This window comes from Halichoerus grypus, chromosome 13 (genome assembly GCF_964656455.1).
Source record: "Halichoerus grypus chromosome 13, mHalGry1.hap1.1, whole genome shotgun sequence".
Taxonomy (NCBI): domain Eukaryota; kingdom Metazoa; phylum Chordata; class Mammalia; order Carnivora; family Phocidae; genus Halichoerus; species Halichoerus grypus.
In genome coordinates, this window is record NC_135724.1 from 86522842 (window position 1) to 86543485 (window position 20644).

At 38.7% G+C, this 20644-nt stretch overlaps 1 protein-coding gene across 8 annotated transcripts in view; it reads left to right on the forward strand.

The window, feature by feature from the left end:
* Positions 1-20644, forward strand: part of ATXN2 (ataxin 2) — a 116052-nt gene that overhangs the window by 15454 nt on the left and 79954 nt on the right. For all 8 annotated transcript variants that reach the window (XM_078060973.1, XM_078060972.1, XM_078060969.1 and 5 more), the window contains exons 2-5: positions 17027-17060; positions 18781-18840; positions 19343-19414; positions 19983-20133. In XM_078060973.1, the coding sequence (XP_077917099.1) occupies positions 17027-17060; positions 18781-18840; positions 19343-19414; positions 19983-20133 (317 nt within the window). The remainder of the gene's footprint in view (positions 1-17026; positions 17061-18780; positions 18841-19342; positions 19415-19982; positions 20134-20644) is intronic.

The window sequence follows — 20644 nt, forward strand, 5'->3', positions numbered from 1 at the left end:
TACATTTAATATAAATATATACATGTATACATACACATATTTTTTTATTTGGTTATCATGCAATCTTATTAGATAATCTGTTGCCCTGTCCCATTTTATCTGTGAGGAAGCTAAGGCCCAGAGAAGCTAAGTACCTGTTTAAATTTACTCAGCTAGAAAGTGGCAAAATGGAATGACTTAATATTGTTGTATTAGGATCTCTGAAAGTATGCAAGTGAGAACAGAACAAAACTGGTGATGAATTTTTTTTTTTTTTTTAAAGATTTTATTTCTTTGACAGAGTGAGCATAAGCAGGGGGAGCAGCAGAGGGAGAGAGAGATGCAGGCTCCCCACTGAGCAGGGAGCCCGATGCGGGGCTCGATCCCAGGACTCTGGGATCATGACCTGAGCCAAAGGCAGATGCTTAACTGACTGAGCCACCCAGGAGCCTCTGGTGATGGATTTAAGGAAAATTACAATTAGTTTCTTACTTTAATTGACCAGGAATTTGCGTCACTAGCTTTACTGGGTGAAGGAATGTACTTCAGAGGCTCCTTAGGATGAACAATGGAGAAGAAAATGAGGAATTTGCATTTGTGACAGATACAGAATTTAGTTATTTATAGTCTGTAAATGTTACAGGAAGTCTGCATATTTTTAACCCAGTCTAAAAGGTTAGAGAATAAGAAACCCCTATTGATAAAACCTTTTTTCCTATATAAAACATGTTAGGAAAAAGCTACCATTTCTGAGTCAAGTGGTAGTAGTAGTAGCTATTTTTCTGAAAAAAGTTTAGTATCTGTGATGTGAAAACAGTTTATGGAGAAACTTTCTATTTATACAATGATAGTTACACTTTATCGTGTGCCTGTTAGGTTTCAGGAACTGTGCCAAGTGCATTACTTACATATCCTTTAATCCTTAACAACAGCCCAGCCTGTCAGGTTGGTAGTGCCATATCCATTTTACAGATGAGGAAGTGGTGGTTCAGGGAAATTAAGGAACTTGCCCAAGGTCATAGAGCTAGGAAGTGATGAAGCCGAGATTCTAACCCTGTGAGACTTCAGAGCTTTCGCTTTTAGTAACTGTGCTCTACTGCTTCTGGTATAGCTCTATGACAAAACTGATAAAAACCAATGACAACAATTCAGTCATTCTTGTTAGCCATAAAATGGCTTCAGTTATCCATGCCTTAGTCCTGGCAGTTCTGTTTATTTATAAATGAGTCTGGATCTAAAAGTTGATGATTTTATTTTAAAACTTGGAAACAGTGTTATAAATGGCGGTTAGTTTTGTGCACCTGCATATTTTATCAGATTGTCACTTGTAACCCATAATTAATTTAAACTAAGTATTGTATATATCATGGGTTGAGAAGGCGTTTGTGGTTTGAACTAAGAACCCAGACACCACTTACGATGTTTCTATAGGAAAATTAGTATAGAACCCACTTCTTCAGTCTCCCTGTCTTAGTCATTCATGTTAGAGGCTGCATAGCCCTGGGGCTAGGACGCACTGAGTAAGACTTAGCAGCACACATTAGTCTTCCAGGGAGAAAGGATTAATAGTTGAGGAAATGATTGCTACCCTGTGTGACTTTAGGGAAATTAGTGCTGCAGTTATGTGTATGGGCCAAACAATCACTTTAGGCGATCATACATTTTATTCTAAATTATTGAAACACATTAATTTTTTTTTTTAAGATTTTATTTATTTATTTGGCAGACACAGCCAAAGAGGGAACACAAGCAGGGGGCATGTGAGAGGGAGAAGTAGGCTTCCCGCGGAGCAGGGAGCCCGATGTGGGGCTCGATCTCAGGACCCTGGGATCGTGACCTGAGCCGAAGGCAGATGCTTAACGACTGAGGCACCCAGGCGCCCCGCAACAAATTAATTTTGCCCACGAGATTAACCTAGCCTACCTTTTGCTATTAGACTTAAACTACTTTTGTTCAGAAATCACCCTGTTCCCAAGCCCAAGGTCCTCTTCACCTTTAAGGCTTTCCATGATCTAACCTAGGGGTTGGCAAACTTTTTAAGTAAAGAGCCAGATGATTTAGGCTTTGCATGCCACTATAGTCTTCTTTGCATATATATATTATATATATGTGTGTATGTATAAATAAATATATATTTTTTAAACCCTGGGACATATAAAAACAGGGCATTTGCTGACCCTTTATAAAACCCCATTTTATCTTTTTGGTCCTGTTTTCCAACAACTCTTCAAAACACGACCCATTTAAATCTCTATGGTCTCCTTTCTTATCACCTCTGCAGGTACCAAGCTCAGCCTTCATTCCCTGCCTGCTCTTCCATCATTTTTCTGCTTTTCCACATCCTCATATTTATCCTCATCCCCTTCCTTAGATCCTTTAGATCTAGCCTAAGTCTTCCATTGAAACAAATTCTCATTTGTTTTTCTTTTTATTAACTCCTGTAGAACTTAGCTTGTCCCGTGTTAGTTTTCTTTCTTTTTTTTCAGAGAGGGACACAGCGAGAGAGGGAACACAAGCAGGGGGAGTGGGGGAGGGAGAAGCAGGCTTCCCGCTGAGCAGGGAGCCCAATGTGGGGCTCTCGATCCCAGGACCCCGGGATCATGACCTGAGCCGAAGGCAGACGCTTAACGACTGAGCCACCCAGGCGCCCGCCCCCCCCATGTTAGTTTTCTTAACTGAGCACATTTTCCATGTTTTTCTATAGTAGCTTGCTATGAAATACAAGAATAAAGATTGACATTTTCCCTCAAACTATTCTATGGAGAATGCCTAAAATTACTTTTTCTTTTCACAGATTGGTGTTCCTTCTATTTGGCATCCTATTCCCTTCCCACAAATCTGAATTTTAAAATTGGAAGCTTGTGTTTCAGATCATTATGACTCATCCTATTTTACACAGGAGCAGGCACTTTAAATGACTTGTCCAAAGTCATACAACAGTTTATTTAGCACCCCAGCTCCTTTTTTACTTTGTGACGTAGGCCGGCTATTTCATTTGTGCTTGAGTTTCTTCCTCTGTGAAATGGGGGTGATGAGTATTAAATGAATTGTGGTGTAAAGTACTTAAATCAATGACTGGCATGTAGTAAGTGCTCAGTAACTTAGCTGTTATTCACATTTTTGGAAATTGGTAGAAACTACAGGAGCAGGTTAAGGCTGAACAGTGCTTGTTGGTAGGTTTCAGGTAGTGCTAGATGAGTGTATGCAGTTTAGCATTTTATTGAGCTTGTCTGTATACTGTTCATTAATTTGGTAAAAGTTTGAAGCTGTGAGACTGAGACAGTTAAAAAGATGAATGATTCTTGAATCACTATATTGTATATCTGAAACTAACTCTGTATGTTAACTAACTGGAATCAAATTAAAAACTTAGAAGATGAATGAAACGTCTCTGCTTCCAGGTTACTCAGTGCAGTAGGGAAGGCAGGCATGCAGATAGTGTGAACTGGTAGCACTGAGGAGGGAGTGAATGACTGCTGTGGGTGGGCGGTGAGGAAGAAAACCTTGAAAAAAGCAGGAGGGTTGAGAGGATCTTGAGGAATGATGAGCAGTTTTCAGTGAGGCCATGGAAGAGAAGAGAAAGTTCCAGGCAAGGAAGTTTGTGCTAAAGCAGAAGATGCTATCAACATGGTATGTGTAGAAAGATGTGGTTCACAGTGTGGCGGAAGAAATGGAGGGGAGGCACTTAATGAAAGCAGGGAGACAGATTTGGAAGCCCTTATAGTTAGAGAAGGAATGAAGTGAGTTTGAAATAAATACTAATGAGAATTTTTTTAAATTTTTTAAAATTTATTATTTATTTTTTTAAAGATCTCATTCCTTTATCTGACAGCACAAGCAGGGGGAGTGGCAGGCAGAGGCAGAGAGAGAAGCAGGCTCCCCGCAGAGCAAGGGAAGCCCGATGTGGGACTCGATCCCAAGACCCCAGGATCATGACCCGAGCTGAAGGCAGTCCCTTAACCAACTGAGCCACCCGGGCGCCCGAGAATTTTTTTAATAGAAAATTTCAACATATATAAAAATAGAACAGTTTAATGGGCCCTGTTTAGGTGTCACTCAGCTTTAACAGTAATGGCTCATCTTCTTCACCTGTACTCCCCTCTTCCTCATTATCACTTATTGTCTTTTGAAGGGGTTTAAAGTTGTTTTGAGGCCCCAGGAAAGATTAATGACCAATGGGTAAAACCATTGGGGCAGAGACTTGAGTTTACTATATGGAAGCACTTTTGGTGCATTAGTCAGAGGGGATGATGAATGCTTTGGAAGGGTGATAGGGCCTGTTGCTGAAGAAGCTCAAGGAGAGGACTGCAGCTGTACTATCCAATATGGTGGCTACTATCCGCATATGGCTATTTAAATTTACAAGTAAGTTAATTAAAATTAAAATTCAGCCTTCAGTCACACTAGCCGTATTTCAATTGCTCAGCCATCATGTGTGACCTCGGGCTACCATATTCGGCAACACAGATAAAGTCCTTTTTTTTTAAATCATTATAGAAAGTTCTGTTGGACAGCACTGAACTTAAGCTGTAAAATTCCTTTTTATCTGAGTCCTTTGGAGCTTTTGGTGTGTCTAGGTTGTGTCTAATTATGCATGGCTTCATGTTATGGTTAAGCCCCTTATCCCTTCTTCTTAGTAAAACTTCATTTGAAGAGATATTTCTTTTATTTATTTATTTATTTATTTATTTATTTATTTATTTTTAAAGATTTTATTTATTTGACAGAGATAGCGAGAGCAGGAACACAAGCAGGGGGAGTGGGAGAGGGAGAAGCAGGCCTCCTGCGGAGCAGGGAGCCCGATGTGGGGCTCGATCCCAGGACCCTGGAATCATGACCTGAGCTGAAGGCAGACGCTTAACGACTGAGCCACCCAGGCGCCCCGAGATACTTCTTTTTAAAGATTTTATTTATTTGAGAGAGAGAACGGGCACGGGAGCAGCAGAGCGAGAGGGAGAAGTAGGCTCCCTGCTGAGCAGGGAGCCTGATGTGGGGCTCGATCCCAGGACCCTGGGATCATGACCTGAGCAGATGCTTAACCGGCTGAGCCACCCAGGTGCCCCAAAGAGATATTTTTTTACAGCTTTAGTTTGTGCTGTAATAGGAAAATAATTGTATTAAGCCAACAATTATTAAGCATTTATTTAATGTGCCAAGCATTGTTCTTAAGTCTATATGAGTATCATTTAATTTTTTATAACCTTATGTGAAGATACTGGTTTTTTAAAATTTTTTAATTTTTTTTTATTTTTGAGAAGGTACTATTTTTATCACCATTTTATAGATCTTTTTTTTTTTTTTAAGATTTTATTTATTTATTTGACAGAGACACAGCGAGAGAGGGAACACAGGGGGAATGGGATAGGGAGAAACAGGCTTCCCGCTGAGCAGGGACCTGAGCTGAGTCTGGGACCCTGGGACCATGACGCCTAACGACTGAGCCACCCAGGCGCCCCACCATTTTATAGATTTGAGATTGAGACACAAAGAGCTGAAGTTATGAGGTTAAGGTCACAGAGCTAGAAGTGATAGTAGGGTCAGAATTTGAATCCCAGCAGTTTGCAGAGAAGTTAAATTAGTTCTTATGGGGATGGTAGTTGTTTTGAAACATTGATTCTAGATGATTAAATGACTGGATTAATCTGACAGTTGTTTTGTGTGAATTTAGAGTTGCCAGTCCACCTTAGTTTGCTAAAAAGAAAAAAAAAATAGCTTTACTCATCTTTTCAGTGAGGAAATAGTTATTCAGTAAGTACTAGTTATAGAATTTTTTCCCTTTCTAATAAAAAAACTGAAATGGGAAGAACAAAATGACTCACTTAAGTGATTAACTCGAAGAGCTGGAGTTAGATTTCTAGGTTTTAGTTGTCCTTTCTCTTGACAACTATAGTTTTTCTGTACTATAAAAAGAAATTAAACTAGTCGATACTTGTCATAATTCACATAAACTGTACTGTGTACTTAATTTATTCAGCAATTTAGAGTATTTACTGTGTACCAGCCTCTGTTAAGCTGTGGGCACACAGTGGGTGAAGGAGACAGAAGTGTTTGCCTTCATAGTTTATATTCTGGGAGTGGGAAGTGGACAGAGACAAAGTAAATAGATGAACATGTAATAGAATTTCAGATATTAAGTTCTATGATGCACTAAATATTAGTTACTAATAAGTACTAAAACAGGATGTTACAATGTTGGGGAACTACTTTTGATAATATGATCAGGGCAGGCCTTTCTGAGGAGGGGACATTTAAGTTGAGATCTAAATAACAAGCAGGTGGCCATGTGAATACCTGAGGAGAAGAGCATTATTACAACTTACTGGAAAGGGGTTGGAGGTATGTAGAATTCTTTCTTACTGTGCCAAAGAGTATTAGTTACATCCAGACAACAATTTCTGGTTCTAGAAATCTGGGTCAGTGAAATATTTTGATTGCATAAGTGTTACTCAGGCCTGTTGAAATAGTTGTAGAAACTAGCAAATGACATGTATAGATACAGTGTTGAAAGATGGTAATGGGGCACCTGGGTGGCTCAGTTGGTTAAGCGACTGCCTTTGGCTCAGGTCATGATCCCGGCGTCCTGGGATCGAGCCCCGCATCAGGCTCCTGGCTCAGCGGGGAGTCTGCTTCTCCCTCTGACCCTCTCCCCTCTCCTGCTGTTTCTCTCTCTCTCTCTCTCAAATAAATAAATAAAATCTTAAAAAAATAAAGATGGTAATGAATGAGCAGAATGGTGAAAAGTGAAGAAATAAAAAGTTCTATAATTATATCGTGGATGGCAATACCAATAGAAATTGCGTATTTCCCCCCAGAATTTTGAAATGATAAGGGAAGGAATTTTATTCTTAGCTGGATTTTTAAATGTGTTTCAGTTACCAGGTGTTTTTGGGGGGTGCCTGGCTGGCTCAGTCAGTAGAGCATGCAACTCTTGATCTCAGGGTCATGAGTTTGAGCCCCACATTGGGCATGGAGCCTACTTAAAAAAAAAAGTGCTCTTGGGTGGTTTCTGTATGTTTTTACTTATTCAAGTGGTGAAGGAAACAGATAAAATATACATATGAAAATATACATTCTAAACTTTCTGTCCTAGACATAACCTCTGAAGTGTAAGCTGCCTGAAGGCAAGGCTGTATTCATCTTCCTGATTCAATAAATATTTGTTAAATATAAAGTTATTGAGTGCTGCTTCTGTGCCAGTCTTTATTTTACACTTTTAATGAAGTTTGACATAAGCCCCACTTTGGGGGCGCCTGGATGGCTCAGGTGGTTAAGCGTCTGCCTTCAGCTCAGGTCGTGATCCCAGGGTCCTGGGATTGAGCCCCGTGTCAGGCTCCCTGCTAGGCGGGGAGCCTGCTTCTCCCTCTCCCTCTGCCTGCTGCTCTGCCTACTTGTGCTCTCTCTCTACCGCTCTGTCAAATAAACAAAATCTTAAAAAAAAAAAAAAAAGCCCCACTTTGTAAGTGTACAGTATAACTTTTGTCCAAATGAGAGTGTGTGCGTGCGCACGTATGTATGTGTATGTACATTTTGAGTATTATTTGATCCTCAACGACCCTGTGACTTTTTTTTAAAGATTTGAGAGAGTGAGTGGGGGGAGGGTCAGAGGAAAAGAGAATTTTTTTTTTTTAAGAATTTTATTTATTTATTGGACAGAGCAAGCATAAGCAGGGGCAGCGGGAGAGGGAGAACCAGGCTCCCCACCGAGCATGGAACCTGATGCAGGGCTCGATCTCCCCACCCTGAGATCATGACTTGAGCTCTTACAAGAGTCAGATGCTCAACAAACTGAGCCACCCAGGCACCCCCAACCCTGTGACTTTTCTTACTAACATTTTACAGATAAGAAAATTGGGGACCAGAGTGGTTAAATAATCATTCTGGGGTTACTGTAAGTGGCTGGCCTAGGATTTGAAACTGAGCTGACTAAAAGGCAGTAGGGTAGACCTTTGGGTTTTGGTATGGTATGCCCTCTGTTTTTAAACACTGCACTCTGGAGTCCTAGTGCTTTTGGCTTCCTGAGTTAGGAAGAGATCCTGAGATCTCTTCTATAATTTATCCATAGTCCCTTCATATTTCTGGGGTGTTTTTGTTTTTGGGGTTTTTTTTTGCTATTGTTTTATTGATGTATTTTGCAACAAAAAATTTTTGATTTTTTTCCCCCCAGTAAGTAAGCTCTAGGCCCAGTGTGGGGCTTGAACTCAAAACCCTGAGATCAAGAGTTGCGTCCACTACTGACTGAGCCAGCCAGGAGCCCCAGATTTCTGATTTTGACCAAGTTCCATTTATATTTTCATCCATTGTTTGTGCTTTTAGAGTCCTATCTAAGAATCCATTGCCAAGGGCGCCTGGGTGGCTCAACTGGTTAAGCAACTGCCTTCCGCTCAGGTCATAATCCCAGGGTCCTGGGATCGAGCCCTGTTGTGAGCCCCGTGTCATGCTTCCTGCTCAGCAGGGGAGTCTGCTTCTTCCCCTCCCTCAGTTATGCGTGTGCTCTGCTGTCTCTGTCTCTCTTTCAAATAAATCTTTTTAAAAAACCCAAACAGGGGCACCTGGGTGGCTCAGTTGGTTAAGGGGCTGCCTTCTGCTCAGGTCATGATCCCAGAGTCCTGGGATCGAGCCCCACATCGGGCTCCCTGCTCAGCGGGGATCCTGCTTCTCCCTCTCCCGCTGCCCCGGCTTGTGCTCTCTCACTGTGTGTCTGTCTGTCAAATAAATAAAATCTTAAAAAAAAAAACAAAAACCCAAACAAACAAAAACAAAGAATCCATTGCCAAATCCAAGGTCTTGAAGATTTACCCCTATTTTTTTTCTCCTAAGAGTTTTTATAGTTTTCCTGCCTTTACATTTAGGTATTTGGTCCATTTGGAATTTTTATATATGGTGTAAGGTAGAGGTCCGGCTACATTCTTTTGCATATGGATATCTCGTTGTGCCAGTGCTATTTGTTGAAAAGACTATAATTTCCCCAATAAGTTGTCTTGGCTCTTCTTAAAAATCATTGGACCATAACTGTAAGAATTTATTTCTGGACTGTGAATGCTATTTCATTGCTCTTTTATCTGTCCTTATGTTGGCAGCATACTATCTTGGTTACTGTAGGTTCCCATATTATTTTAAAGCAATTCCTGACATGTCATTTCTTCTGTAAATATTTCAATATATATCTCTCTAAGAGAATGGAAGTTTTAAAAGCATCACATGTAGTGACACCTGGCTGGCTTAGTCAGTAGAGCGTGTGACTCTTGATCTCACGGTCATGAGTTCAAGGCCCACATTGGGGGTAGAGATTAGTTAAAAAAATGAAAGCATTATCACATGTAAAAAATTAAAAGTAATTCTCAAATAATATTTAACCAACTGAGCCATCCGGGCACCCTAATTCTCAAGTAATATTTAATGTCTAGTCAATTCAAATTTTCCCAATTGTGTGTCTCTTAAATAATCAGCTTTACTACTGAAGTATAACTTACATACAGTAAAATTTACCAATTTTAAGTGTGCAGTATAATGAATTTTTTTTAAAGGTTTTATTCATTTGAGAGGGAGAGAGACGTAGAGAGCGCAAGCGGGGAGGGGCAGAGGGAGAAGCAGACTCCCCACTGAGATGGGAGTCCCACATGGGGCTCAATCCCAGGCCCTGGGATTGTGACCCGAGTTGAAGGTAGACACTTCACCATCTTGAGCCACCCAGGTGCCCCAATATAATGAATTTTTAACATCAGATTAATTTTGTTATAAAATTCAACCTTTTGGGCGCCTGGGTGGCTCAGTTGGTTGAGCGACTGCCTTCGGCTCAGGTCATGATCCTGGAGTGTCTGGATCGAGTCCTGCATCGGGCTCCCTGCTCAGCGGGGGGTCTGCTTCTCCCTCTGACCCTCTTCCCTCTCGTGCTCTCTGTCTCATTCTCTCTCTCAAATAAATAAATAAAATCTTATACCTAAAAAAGGTTGAATTTTTTTTTTTATGTGTTAGGGGTTTCTTTTTTCTTTGGATTTGCCTTTAGTTTGGGGAGTGGCAGGTTTTTTGAGGTATAGCTTACATGCAGTAAACTCATCCTATTCAATGTAAAGTTCTTTGAGTTTTAACAAATGTGTATAGTCACGCGATCACTATCACAAGATACCACCCTATAAAGTTCCCTCTGTACTTTTATAATAAATATCCTTTCTTCCTTAGCCCATGGCAGTCATTCATTGATCTGATTATTTATAGATTTGCCTTTCTAGAATATCATATCAATGGGATCATTTGTGTCTAGCTTCTTTCCTTTAGCGCAGTGCTTTTGAAATTCATCCCAGTTGTGTGTAGCATGTGTCAGTAATTTGTAACTTTATTACTGAGTAGTATTCCTCTGTTAAGGATGTACTACTGCAATATGTTTATTCATTCATCAGGTAATAGACATTTGAACTGTTTTCAGTATTTGGCTATGTGAATAAATCAGCTCTGAACATTCATTGGTCTTGAATAATTACCTGGGAGTGGGATTGCTAGGTTGTATTAGTATGTTTAACTTTATTTTTTAAAGTATTTTTATTTTTGAGAGAGAGAGAGGACGAACGGAGGGGGGGGAGAGGAGGGACGGAGAGAGAAGCAGACTCCCCAGTGAGCAGGGAGCCAGTGCAGGACTCGATCCCAGGACCCTTGGATCATGACCTGGGCCGAAGGCAGATGCTTCACCGACTGAGCCACCCGGGCACCCTAGTATGTTTAACTTTATAAGAAAATGCCAAACTCTTTTCCAGGAAAAGGAATCTAGGTTTCCTTTTCCCACCAGTGGTGTGTGAGGGTTTCAGTTGCTTGGCATCCTTCCTAGTGATTAGTATTATCGGGCTTTAATTTTACGGACTAAGTCTTATTTGGTTAAATGACTGTGTAAGTCTTCTGCCCACTTATTGGGCTATTTATCTTCTTAATAAGTTGTAGGAGTTCTTTGTATATTTTGGGTGTAAGTTTACAATCAGACATACATTCTCAAATATTTCCTTGTCTGTGGGTTGACTTAATTTTTCTTAACCGTCTTTCAAAGGACAGAATACTTAAAACTTTGATGAAGTCTAATTTGTCAGTTTTTTGTTTTTATGGTTTGCATTTTTTTGTCCTATCTGAAATCTTCGTCTAACCAAAGGTTATAAAGATTTTCTCCCCCGTTTTCTTTTAAAAGTTTCATTTAACCCTTTTGTGATTAGGTCATTGATCCATTTTGAGTTAGCTTTGCTAAGCTCTTATTTCTAGTAGCTTTTTGCAGATTCTCTTAGGATTTTCTGCATAAATGATCATCTGTCTTTATTATTAAAGACAGTTTTCCTTTTTTCTGTCCAATCATGGTGCCTTTTATTTCTTTTTCTTGCCTTGATATGGCCCAAGCTAGAACCTCCAGTTCAAATGTCTCATCATTTTTTTTATAATTCTAATCAAGATTCTCATGAGATTCACAAGGTGGTATGTCAAGTCTATTTTATAATCTACCATTTACCCCTTCATTATTTTATGCTAGGTGCTTTTGATTCAACAATCAATACAAAGTCCCTGACTTTGTGAAATTTACTTGTATTGTCATCAGATGTACATTAGTAAAATACCTTGATTTTTCAAAATTTGGATCAACCTCAATTCCATTGTAAAGCTTAAAAATAATTAAGAACAAGAGCACTTTGATGACGTTTTTCAATTATGTGTACATTAAACCTATATGAAAAAAAGTAACAAGCTATTAAGAAATTTGTTTTAGAAGTAATGGTTCATGTAAAACAGCATTAGACTTTATTTTTTAAATTGCAGTTGTTGACATCGCAGCCATTTTGTTTTCAGCGCAGAGGTCAACAGCTTTTCTTGAAATGACCCAGAGAGTTAGTATTTTAGGCGTGTTATGGGCTATATAACTTCTCTGTTGCATATTTTTCTTGGCTTGTCCCCTCTCTCCTTCCCTTCCTGCCTTCCTCCCTCCATCCCTACCTAAAAACATACTTAGCTCAGAATCTCAACAAAAACAGGTTGTGGGCTATATTTTGCTGACCATTGATTTACGTAATGATTACTTTGAAATCTTTCTCCATCTTTTTCTTTCTTTTTGACTGGGCTCATTAATTCATTAGATATTTATTAAGTATATGTCATATGTGAGCTACGGTTCCTCTGTGCTGATTTTGGTAGATGGTACAAAGATGTATAAGAAAGATACTGTCTGCCAGTCTTGGTTTAGGTTTTATTTCATCCAGGAGCTTTTGGCCAAGGACATGAATGGATGTTTGAAATCCAGGAGTTTCTTTGGCCACACCATGTGCCTTTGGGGCTACCTCCATTTCTGGTATCTCTTCTGATTTTCACGAAAGCACTGTCTGCTGATCACACTGTTTTCTCTAGTGTGGGGCTTTGACTCCCTGGAGGAGGCATCATTTTCTGATTTGCACAAAAGCACTGTTTGGTCAGGTGATGGCCCTGAGTAGTGGGCATATGATAGGTCACCAGTAACTATAATACAAATCTGGTTATGTCAAATTCCAGTCTGGAGAGTTGAAGAGAGCACTGTGTATTTGATTGGGATGGTGTAATCCAAGGAAGGCTTCTTGAAAAGGTGGCATTTGAATTTCAAGGCTTTGAGGATTGAATTTTTTTATTTTAAGAAATTAAAGACATTTTGGACAATAAAGTAGATAGAAGTTAATAAATCATAGTTCTTAGGTTTTTTTGTTTAAGATTTTATTTATTTATTTGAGAGAGAGCAGCGAACGAGAGAGAAAGCACAAATGGGGGGGTGGGGCAGAAGGAGAGGGAGAAGCAGACTCCCCGCCAAGTAGGGAGCCCAACGCACAGCTTGATCCCAGGACCCCAGGATCATGACCTGAGCTGAAGTCAGACACTTAACCGACTGAGCCATCCAGTTGTCCCCAGATCCCTGCTTTTAGTTATTTTGGATATATATTCTGATGTGGTAATTGCTGGATCATATGGTAGTCCTGTTTAAATTTTTGAGGAACTGCCATACTATCTTCCACAGTAGCTATACCATTTTACATTCCCACAGGTAGTGCACAAGGATTCCAATTTTTCCAGTTGGAAAAAAAAGTTTCCAATTTTTTTGCCAACACTTGTGATTTTTTGTCTTTTTGATAATAGCTATAGTAGTGGAGGTGAAGTGGTAGTAGCTCATTGTGGTTTTGATTTGCATTTTTACTGATGACTAGTGATGTTGAACATCTTTTCATGTGCTTATTGGCTAATTGTATGACTTCTTTGGAGGAATGCTATTCAAGTGTTTGGCCCATTTTTGAATTGGGTTGTATGTTCTTTTGTTATTGAGCTATAGTTATTTATGTATTCTGGAATGAACCCCTTATCAGATACATGAAATGCACATATCTTCTCTCATTCTGAAAAGTGTTGTCTTTTCACTCTGATAACTGATAATCCTTTGCACAAAAGTTTTTAATTTTGATGAAGTCCTTTTTACTGTTTTGTTTTTTTTATGTTGTCTATGCACTTTGGTGTCACAGTTAAGAAATCATTGCCAAATTCAAAGTCATGAAGACTTGTCCCCTATGTTTTATTCGAAGAGTTTCATAGTTTTATCTCTTAAATTTGCATCTTTGACTCATTTTGAGTTAGTTTTTGTATATGTTATAAGGTGTAAGGGTTCAGCACATATGTGAGGGTTTATTTCTGGGCTCTCTATTCCATTTTATTTTATGTCTGTCCTTATGTCAGTACCACACTATTTTGATCACTGTAGCTTTGTAATAAGTTTTCAAATTGAGAGGCGACACTTTGCTTTTCATTTATGTGTCTTTAAATTTATAATTTTCCCTCCCTCTGCTATGTTTTTCTTCTTCTCCTGCCACTTATTTGTTGAAGCTGTCATTTGTTATGTCAGGTTTACCACATTCTGGGTTTAGCCGATTTGTAACCTCATGGTATCAATTAATATATTCTCCCACACCATGTGTCCTGTAAACTAGTAGGTCTTGATTAAATCCGGGCTCCAATTGCATCATATCAGAAGGTACTTTTTATTTTTAACTTAAGGAAATTGTAAAAAGCAGGCAGAATGATATATTGAACCCCTACACACCTGTCACCTAGTTTCAACGGTTAGCAACTCATGCCATGCCAGTCTTACTTCATTATAACCCCACCTATTTCCTCCCTCCTGTATTATTTTGAAGCAATATAAAGAGTTATTTAAAAAATTTCTTTAATTTGGCATTTTGAATCACACCTTAACTTCATATTCAGTAACAATTGAAAGCATAGAATCCTGGATATGGTTGTTCTGTTAAATCTGACCCATCTAATAAGTATATTTAGGACTAGAGTATGATCTTGGCTTTTTTTTTTTTTTTAAGATTTTATTTATTTATTAGAGAGAGAGCGCGCACAAGCAGGGGAAGCGAGAGAGGGAGAAGCAGGCTCCATGCTTAGCAGGGAGCCCAGTGCGGGCTCCATCCCAGGACCTGGGGATCATGACCTGAGCCACCCAGGTGCCCTGATCTTGGCTTCTTTGAAATTCAGTTTTTGTTACTATAGGAAACATTAAGATGCTTTGTTCCAAAACACTAAAGAAAAAAATTAAAAGTAAAGCATAATCTAAGTGGATCCCAAAAGAAAAAAAAAAAAGAATAATTTGAACTTGTAGCATAAGCTTCAGAAAATGCTACTGTGATATGCTAACGTTCCCCTTGGTTATTCAGCTTCCTGGTTTGGTCAGTGGAAATCTGTTGTTTCTACACTCTGTACCATTTTATTTTATTTTATTTTTTTTTTAAGATTTTATTTATTTATTTAATTGACAGAGAGAGAGAGAGAGAGAAACAGCGTGAGGGGGAACACAAGCACGGGGAGTGGGAGAGGGAGAAGCAGGCTTCCGGCTGAGCAGGGAGGCCGATGCGGGGCTCGATCCCAGGACCCCAGGATCATGACCTGAGCCGAAGGCAGTCGCTTAACCAACTGAGCCACCCAGGCGCTCCACTCTGTACCATTTTATACCGCTGTCTTTTATTATTTTCTTTGTTGAATGATTTGTTCTAAGTAAAATGGATTGTCAAAACAGTTGTTCTTTATTAGTCAAAGATGTAATTGTATAATCAATAAAAACATACTGTGACTTCTATAGAGGGTCTGTAAATTCTTTTAAATAGCTTTGTGGGGATGCCACGTGAATTTAAAGGTACTTAATTGGTGGCATTTGTTTAAGTCTTAACTCTGGCATCTCAGCAACCACTGAGATAAGATAATCCTAAGCCGGATTTTTAGCCATTTGGTAGCCAGACTACAAATAATTAGAAAAACCCAATAAATTCAAGTGATGCTTGAAAAAAATGTAAAAATTTGGTCAGGTTTAGTTGTGAAGTTAGTTTATTCCTTGTGATGCAATTTTAGGGAGGCAGAATATAACCTAGAAATGAAAAGCCTAGACTTTGGATCACCTGGTTAAAATAAGAGCTCTACTGTTCTTTAGCCAGATGATTTTGGTCAAGATATTTAACTAAGGTTCAGTTTCTTCACCTGTAAAGTTAGGGTTGAGAGATTTGACATAGTGCTTACTATAGTATCTGTTTTGTAGTATTATAAATGGTATTATTAGTCCTATTCCGTAAACTTCAGGAATTTCTCTGTGCTGTGTGTGAGGCAAAGAGTTACAGAATCAGAATGTTAGAAATGGAAGGACTTTCAGAGGTGCTTTGGTCTAAGATGTTATTTTCTAGATGAGAGAGGGTGACTGAGTTGGAGAGCAAACCAGCCCTGTCCTTGGAGTTCTAGGATCAGTGCTATTTTACCGGGAATTGGCACCATTCATACTCTTAAGACTTTTTAGACCTGAATTGTGCTTCTGTTTGGATTTGTGACTTAATTTGAGTATTTTTTTTTAAACATTTTATTTATTTATTTGACAGATCGAGACACAGTGAGAGAAGGAACACAAGCAGGGGGAGTGGGAGAAGGAGAAGCAGGCTTCCCGCGGAGCAGGGAGCCTGATGCGGGGCTCGATCCCAGGACCCTGGGATCACGACCTGAGCCGAAGGCAGACGCTTAACGACTGAGCCACCCAGGCGCCCCTGAGTATTTTGATTATTTCATTAAAATGAGATTCCAGGTGTGCGTGGGTGGCTCAGTCAATTAAGCATCGACTCTTGATTTCGGCTCAGGTCATGACCTCAGGGTCACGAGATTGAGCCCTGAGTCGGGCTCCATGCTGCGTGTGGGCCCCACTTAGGATTCTCTCTCTCCCTCTGCCCCTCCCCTGCTCACACTTTCTCTGTCTCTAAAAAAAAAAGAGATTCCAGTCCTGTTACTCCAGAGTAATTAATGTTTATGAGGAATATAACATTTTATGTTACTAATGTTTTTATCATTTCGTAAGGAGCCTAATCTTTTCCAGTGGAATAAGCCTTAGGTTGTATTGTACTCTATAACTAAATTCACTTGAGTCTAACTTAGTGGAAATAACTTTGACAGCTGACTTTGGTGTACTGCATTGTTCTGAGGTAGGGGATTGGCAGGGAAAAGTACTTGTTATATAGATCCTGACAGAGGTATTTAGAAGTGAAAGTGCTTTGAATGCTTTAACTTATTTTCAAATGTTTTTCTGCAGTTGTAAACATAGTGCCTATTTTTAGAGGCAAGGGAAAAACATGGGAGGTGACTTTGATGCCAGTCAATAATTTGTCAGTTAAATCAGGAGTAGAATTTATATTTTATTCCTAAGTAGCTTTCTGTAACAGAGCGATAGGTTACTTTGGGAGTAAAGATTATTATGTTTAGAATTGGTTATTTTTTTCCAGTAGGCTATTTTTATTTTTACTTATTTTGATCATGTTCACATTGTTTCCTCCTCCTTCCCTCCCATGATACATACCTGTTTTGGGTCTCTGAGCCAGCAAAGCACAGAGGGAACCATTCTTAGGTAGCCTTTATACTTAATATTAGATGAGCCTTCCCCACAGATTACCTATGCTTTATTTGAATGGAATTATAAGATACTTTAAATTTGAAAATATTCTTTTTAGCTTGTTTAGCCTGTTGAACTTAATATAACGTTTCATTTTTTCAGAGGTCGAAACAGCAAAGGACTGCCTCAATCCACGGTGAGTAATTTAATGTCACTTGTTTGGAAGAATGGTAACTAAAATATTATTTCTGAACCATAGACCAAAGCCAAGGTGAAAAGAAATCCTTTTTCTTGGGTTTTATATCTCCTATAACTTTTATACCTCAGTACTGTTTGGTATAAAATTATTAGCTATATGTATTTTTTGAGATGATTCTACATATTAAAATGTCAATCTGTAAATAGTATTTTTCATGCAAAGTAGTAAGTCATTTGTTGTTTTATAAATGGCTAAAAGCAAATCTAAATGAATAACACCCAAAAAAGATAAGTGTAACACCAGGACTAGAGTTTGCAAAGTTCTTTGGGGTTTTGATTTTGAATTAATGCCCTCTTTTAAGTCCTTCCATTTTTCTCCCTTGGAAAAGGCCTCCTGGTTTTAAATTTTAGAACTTTATCAAGAAAATTAAACTGGGCATGAAGGGCAGTTTCTTGTGATGGAAAAAATAAATGTGAAACTGTCATTGATCTTTCAGACTTTGCCATTACTGGACAGATATTCTTATTTCGAATCAGAAGGACACATGCTTATGTAGTATGTAGTAAGGAGTGGTGTGGTTGATGAGACCTAAGAGCACTATCATTGATTGATATATGAAGAGAAGATAGATAGTCAAGGGTTTTTGACAAAGGTGCACACTCCTCCACCCCATTTATTTATGTATACTTAACCCTATTTAGTGTACAGGTCTTTGAGTTTTTAATTTTTTTTATTAACATATAATGTATTGGGGCGCCTGGGTGGCTCAGTCGTTGGGCGTCTGCCTTTGGCCCAGGTCATGATCCCAGGATCCTGGGATCAAGCCCCGCTTCGGGCTCCCTGCAGAGCGGGGAGCCTGCTTCTCCCTCACCCACTCCCCCTGTTTGTGTTCCCTCTCTCACTGTGTCTCTCTCTGTCAAATAAATAAAATCTTTAAAAAAAAACAAAACAAAACATAATGTATTATTTGTTTCAGGGGTACACGTCTGTGATTCATCAGTCTTACACAATTCACAGCGCTCACCATAGTATATACCCTCCCCAGTGTCCATCACCCAGCCACCCCATCCCTCCCACGCCCCTCAGGTCTTTGAGTTTTGACGCATACAGTTGTGTAACCACCACCACAGTCAAGATAATGGGACAGTTCTCTCACCTTGAAAAATCACTTATGCCGCTTTGTAGTGATCCCTCCTCCCTCTGTTCCCCAACCTTTTTTTTTTTTTTTTTAAGATTTTATTTATTTATTTGACAGACAGAGAGCACAAGTAGGCAGAGTGACAGGCAGATGGAGAGGGAGAAATAGGCTTTCCGCTGAGCAGGGAGCCAGATGTGGGGCTCGATCCCAAGACCCCAGGATCATGACCTGAGCCGAAGGCAGCCGCTTAACGGACTGAGCCACCCAGGCGCCCCCCCCCGACCTTTGATCTGTCCTCTGTTTCTGTGGTTTTGTCATTCCTCGTATATGAAAGTTCACTTGCTTTTTTGTATCACATGTAGTCAAAACATTGTTAGATGGTATGACAGTTTTCACTGTTGAAAACTTAAGCTTCTGTTCTCTAAAGAAGCAAAAGATCATAGTAAACCAAGTCTTTCTTTAATGCATGTAAGGTATTATAAACTTAACTAAGCATTTTGTAACAAAATAAATGTTAACTTTAATATATAGACAAGGATAAATACTGATTGCTAATAATGTTTTTTCTTAATATTCCAGATTTCTTTTGATGGAATTTATGCAAATATGAGGATGGTTCATATACTTACATCAGTTGTTGTAAGTTACCAGATTATTGGGGAGAAACTGCCTTGGGAGTGCAGTAAAGTAATTTCATGATGTTAAAATGTAGATGAATGATTCTCAAAGTAACATTTCTTAGGTCACATTTAATCAGGATTATTTAGAAAAAATAGATTAGAACTCCATCCAAACTATTGTGACTCACTATAAAAGCATTCTTGTTAACCCTGCTGTGTATAAAATAATAGTAGTAGTTGATTGTTTTTAGTGCATTATTTTGTCACCTATTAAATCCAGAATCAGAAATATTTAACTTCAATATTTAAATTCATACTGCAAACTCTGAGCAGGGCCTCCTGGGGAATTTTGAGAATTCAGTGTATTGTTAATGTTTTAGAATTTTTTTATTGTTCTGTCAGTGACTACCTAATATGCTGAATGAAGCCTGGTGAGCTATATAAAAAGTAAAATGTAAACAATTATCCCTCCTGACTGGGTAGCACACTGTTTCTTTGATAAATTAATTGTATGTTTTTAGGGATCCAAATGTGAAGTACAAGTGAAAAATGGAGGTATATATGAAGGAGTTTTTAAAACATACAGTCCTAAGGTAATTTTTACTCTTTTCCTTTTTGTTATATGTAAAACCCCATGAATCATCAACTACTATATGTTTGTATGGCTTCCTGACACTGTCTATTAGTTTCTGATTTAGCAATTTATAGTTGTGAGGTGGGCATGCTTGTTACATTTTCATGTTCTTTAAAGCACTTTTTAAAACCACTTTGATTTTGCTCTTCGGTTTCAAATACTGATTATTTTATAGACTGGTTTGTATAATTAAACTTGCTCTGTGTGCTTATTAAAATATCTTGACCTTTTCAAGCATTGGGGGCTAGAAGAGGGATTGAGTGGTTCATTATTTTCTTCTTTATCACCATTAATATACTAAAAACAGACTATGGTAGCAAGGATCAACCTTTAGATAAGAGGATTTTTGAATGATGCAATAGATAATAGGTCATATTTCCGAGAAAAAAGTATGATTATAAGGTGCTTTTGACCTAGATTATTTTTGTCAAAGACCTATAAGAAATAGTACCTTGATGTGCTAAAGAATCCCTGTCATATTTTATTTTATAAATATTTTGAATATTTACTCATGCTTCTCATTTTAGTGTGATTTGGTACTTGATGCTGCACATGAGAAAAGTATGGAATCCAGTTCGGGGCCAAAACGTGAAGAAATAATGGAGAGTATTTTGTTCAAGTGTTCAGACTTTGTTGTGGTACAGTTTAAAGATATGGACTCCAGTTATGCAAGAAGAGGTGAATTTTGATTTCCTAAATACGCTTCATGGTTTATAAGATTTATTTAAACAAAGACTCTATACATCAATTATACAGACCTTTTTTTTTTAAAGAAAAAAAATTTTTTTTTTTTTAGAATAACCTGATTAAGACAGATGGGAATTTTAATGCATTTTTGTTGGAAAATATTTAAAACTTCAGAGGAAGAGTCCTTGGTACTTTTAGTAGGATAAATAATGAGAGTTTGTGTTCTACTAAAAAGGTTTGTAAAGAGGGGTGCCTGGGTGGCTCAGTCATTAAGCGTCTGCCTTCGGCTCAGGTCATGATCCCAGGATCCTGGGATCGAGCCCCGCATCAGGCTTTCTGCTCAGCGGGAAGCCAGCTTCTCCCTCTCCCACTCCCCCCGATTGTGTTCCCTCTCTCGCTGTGTCTCTCTCTGTCAAATAAATAAAATCTTAAAAAAAAAAAAAAGTTTGTAGAGAATTTTCTACAGTTCATGGTCAAGAATGCTACAGATTATACTCAACTG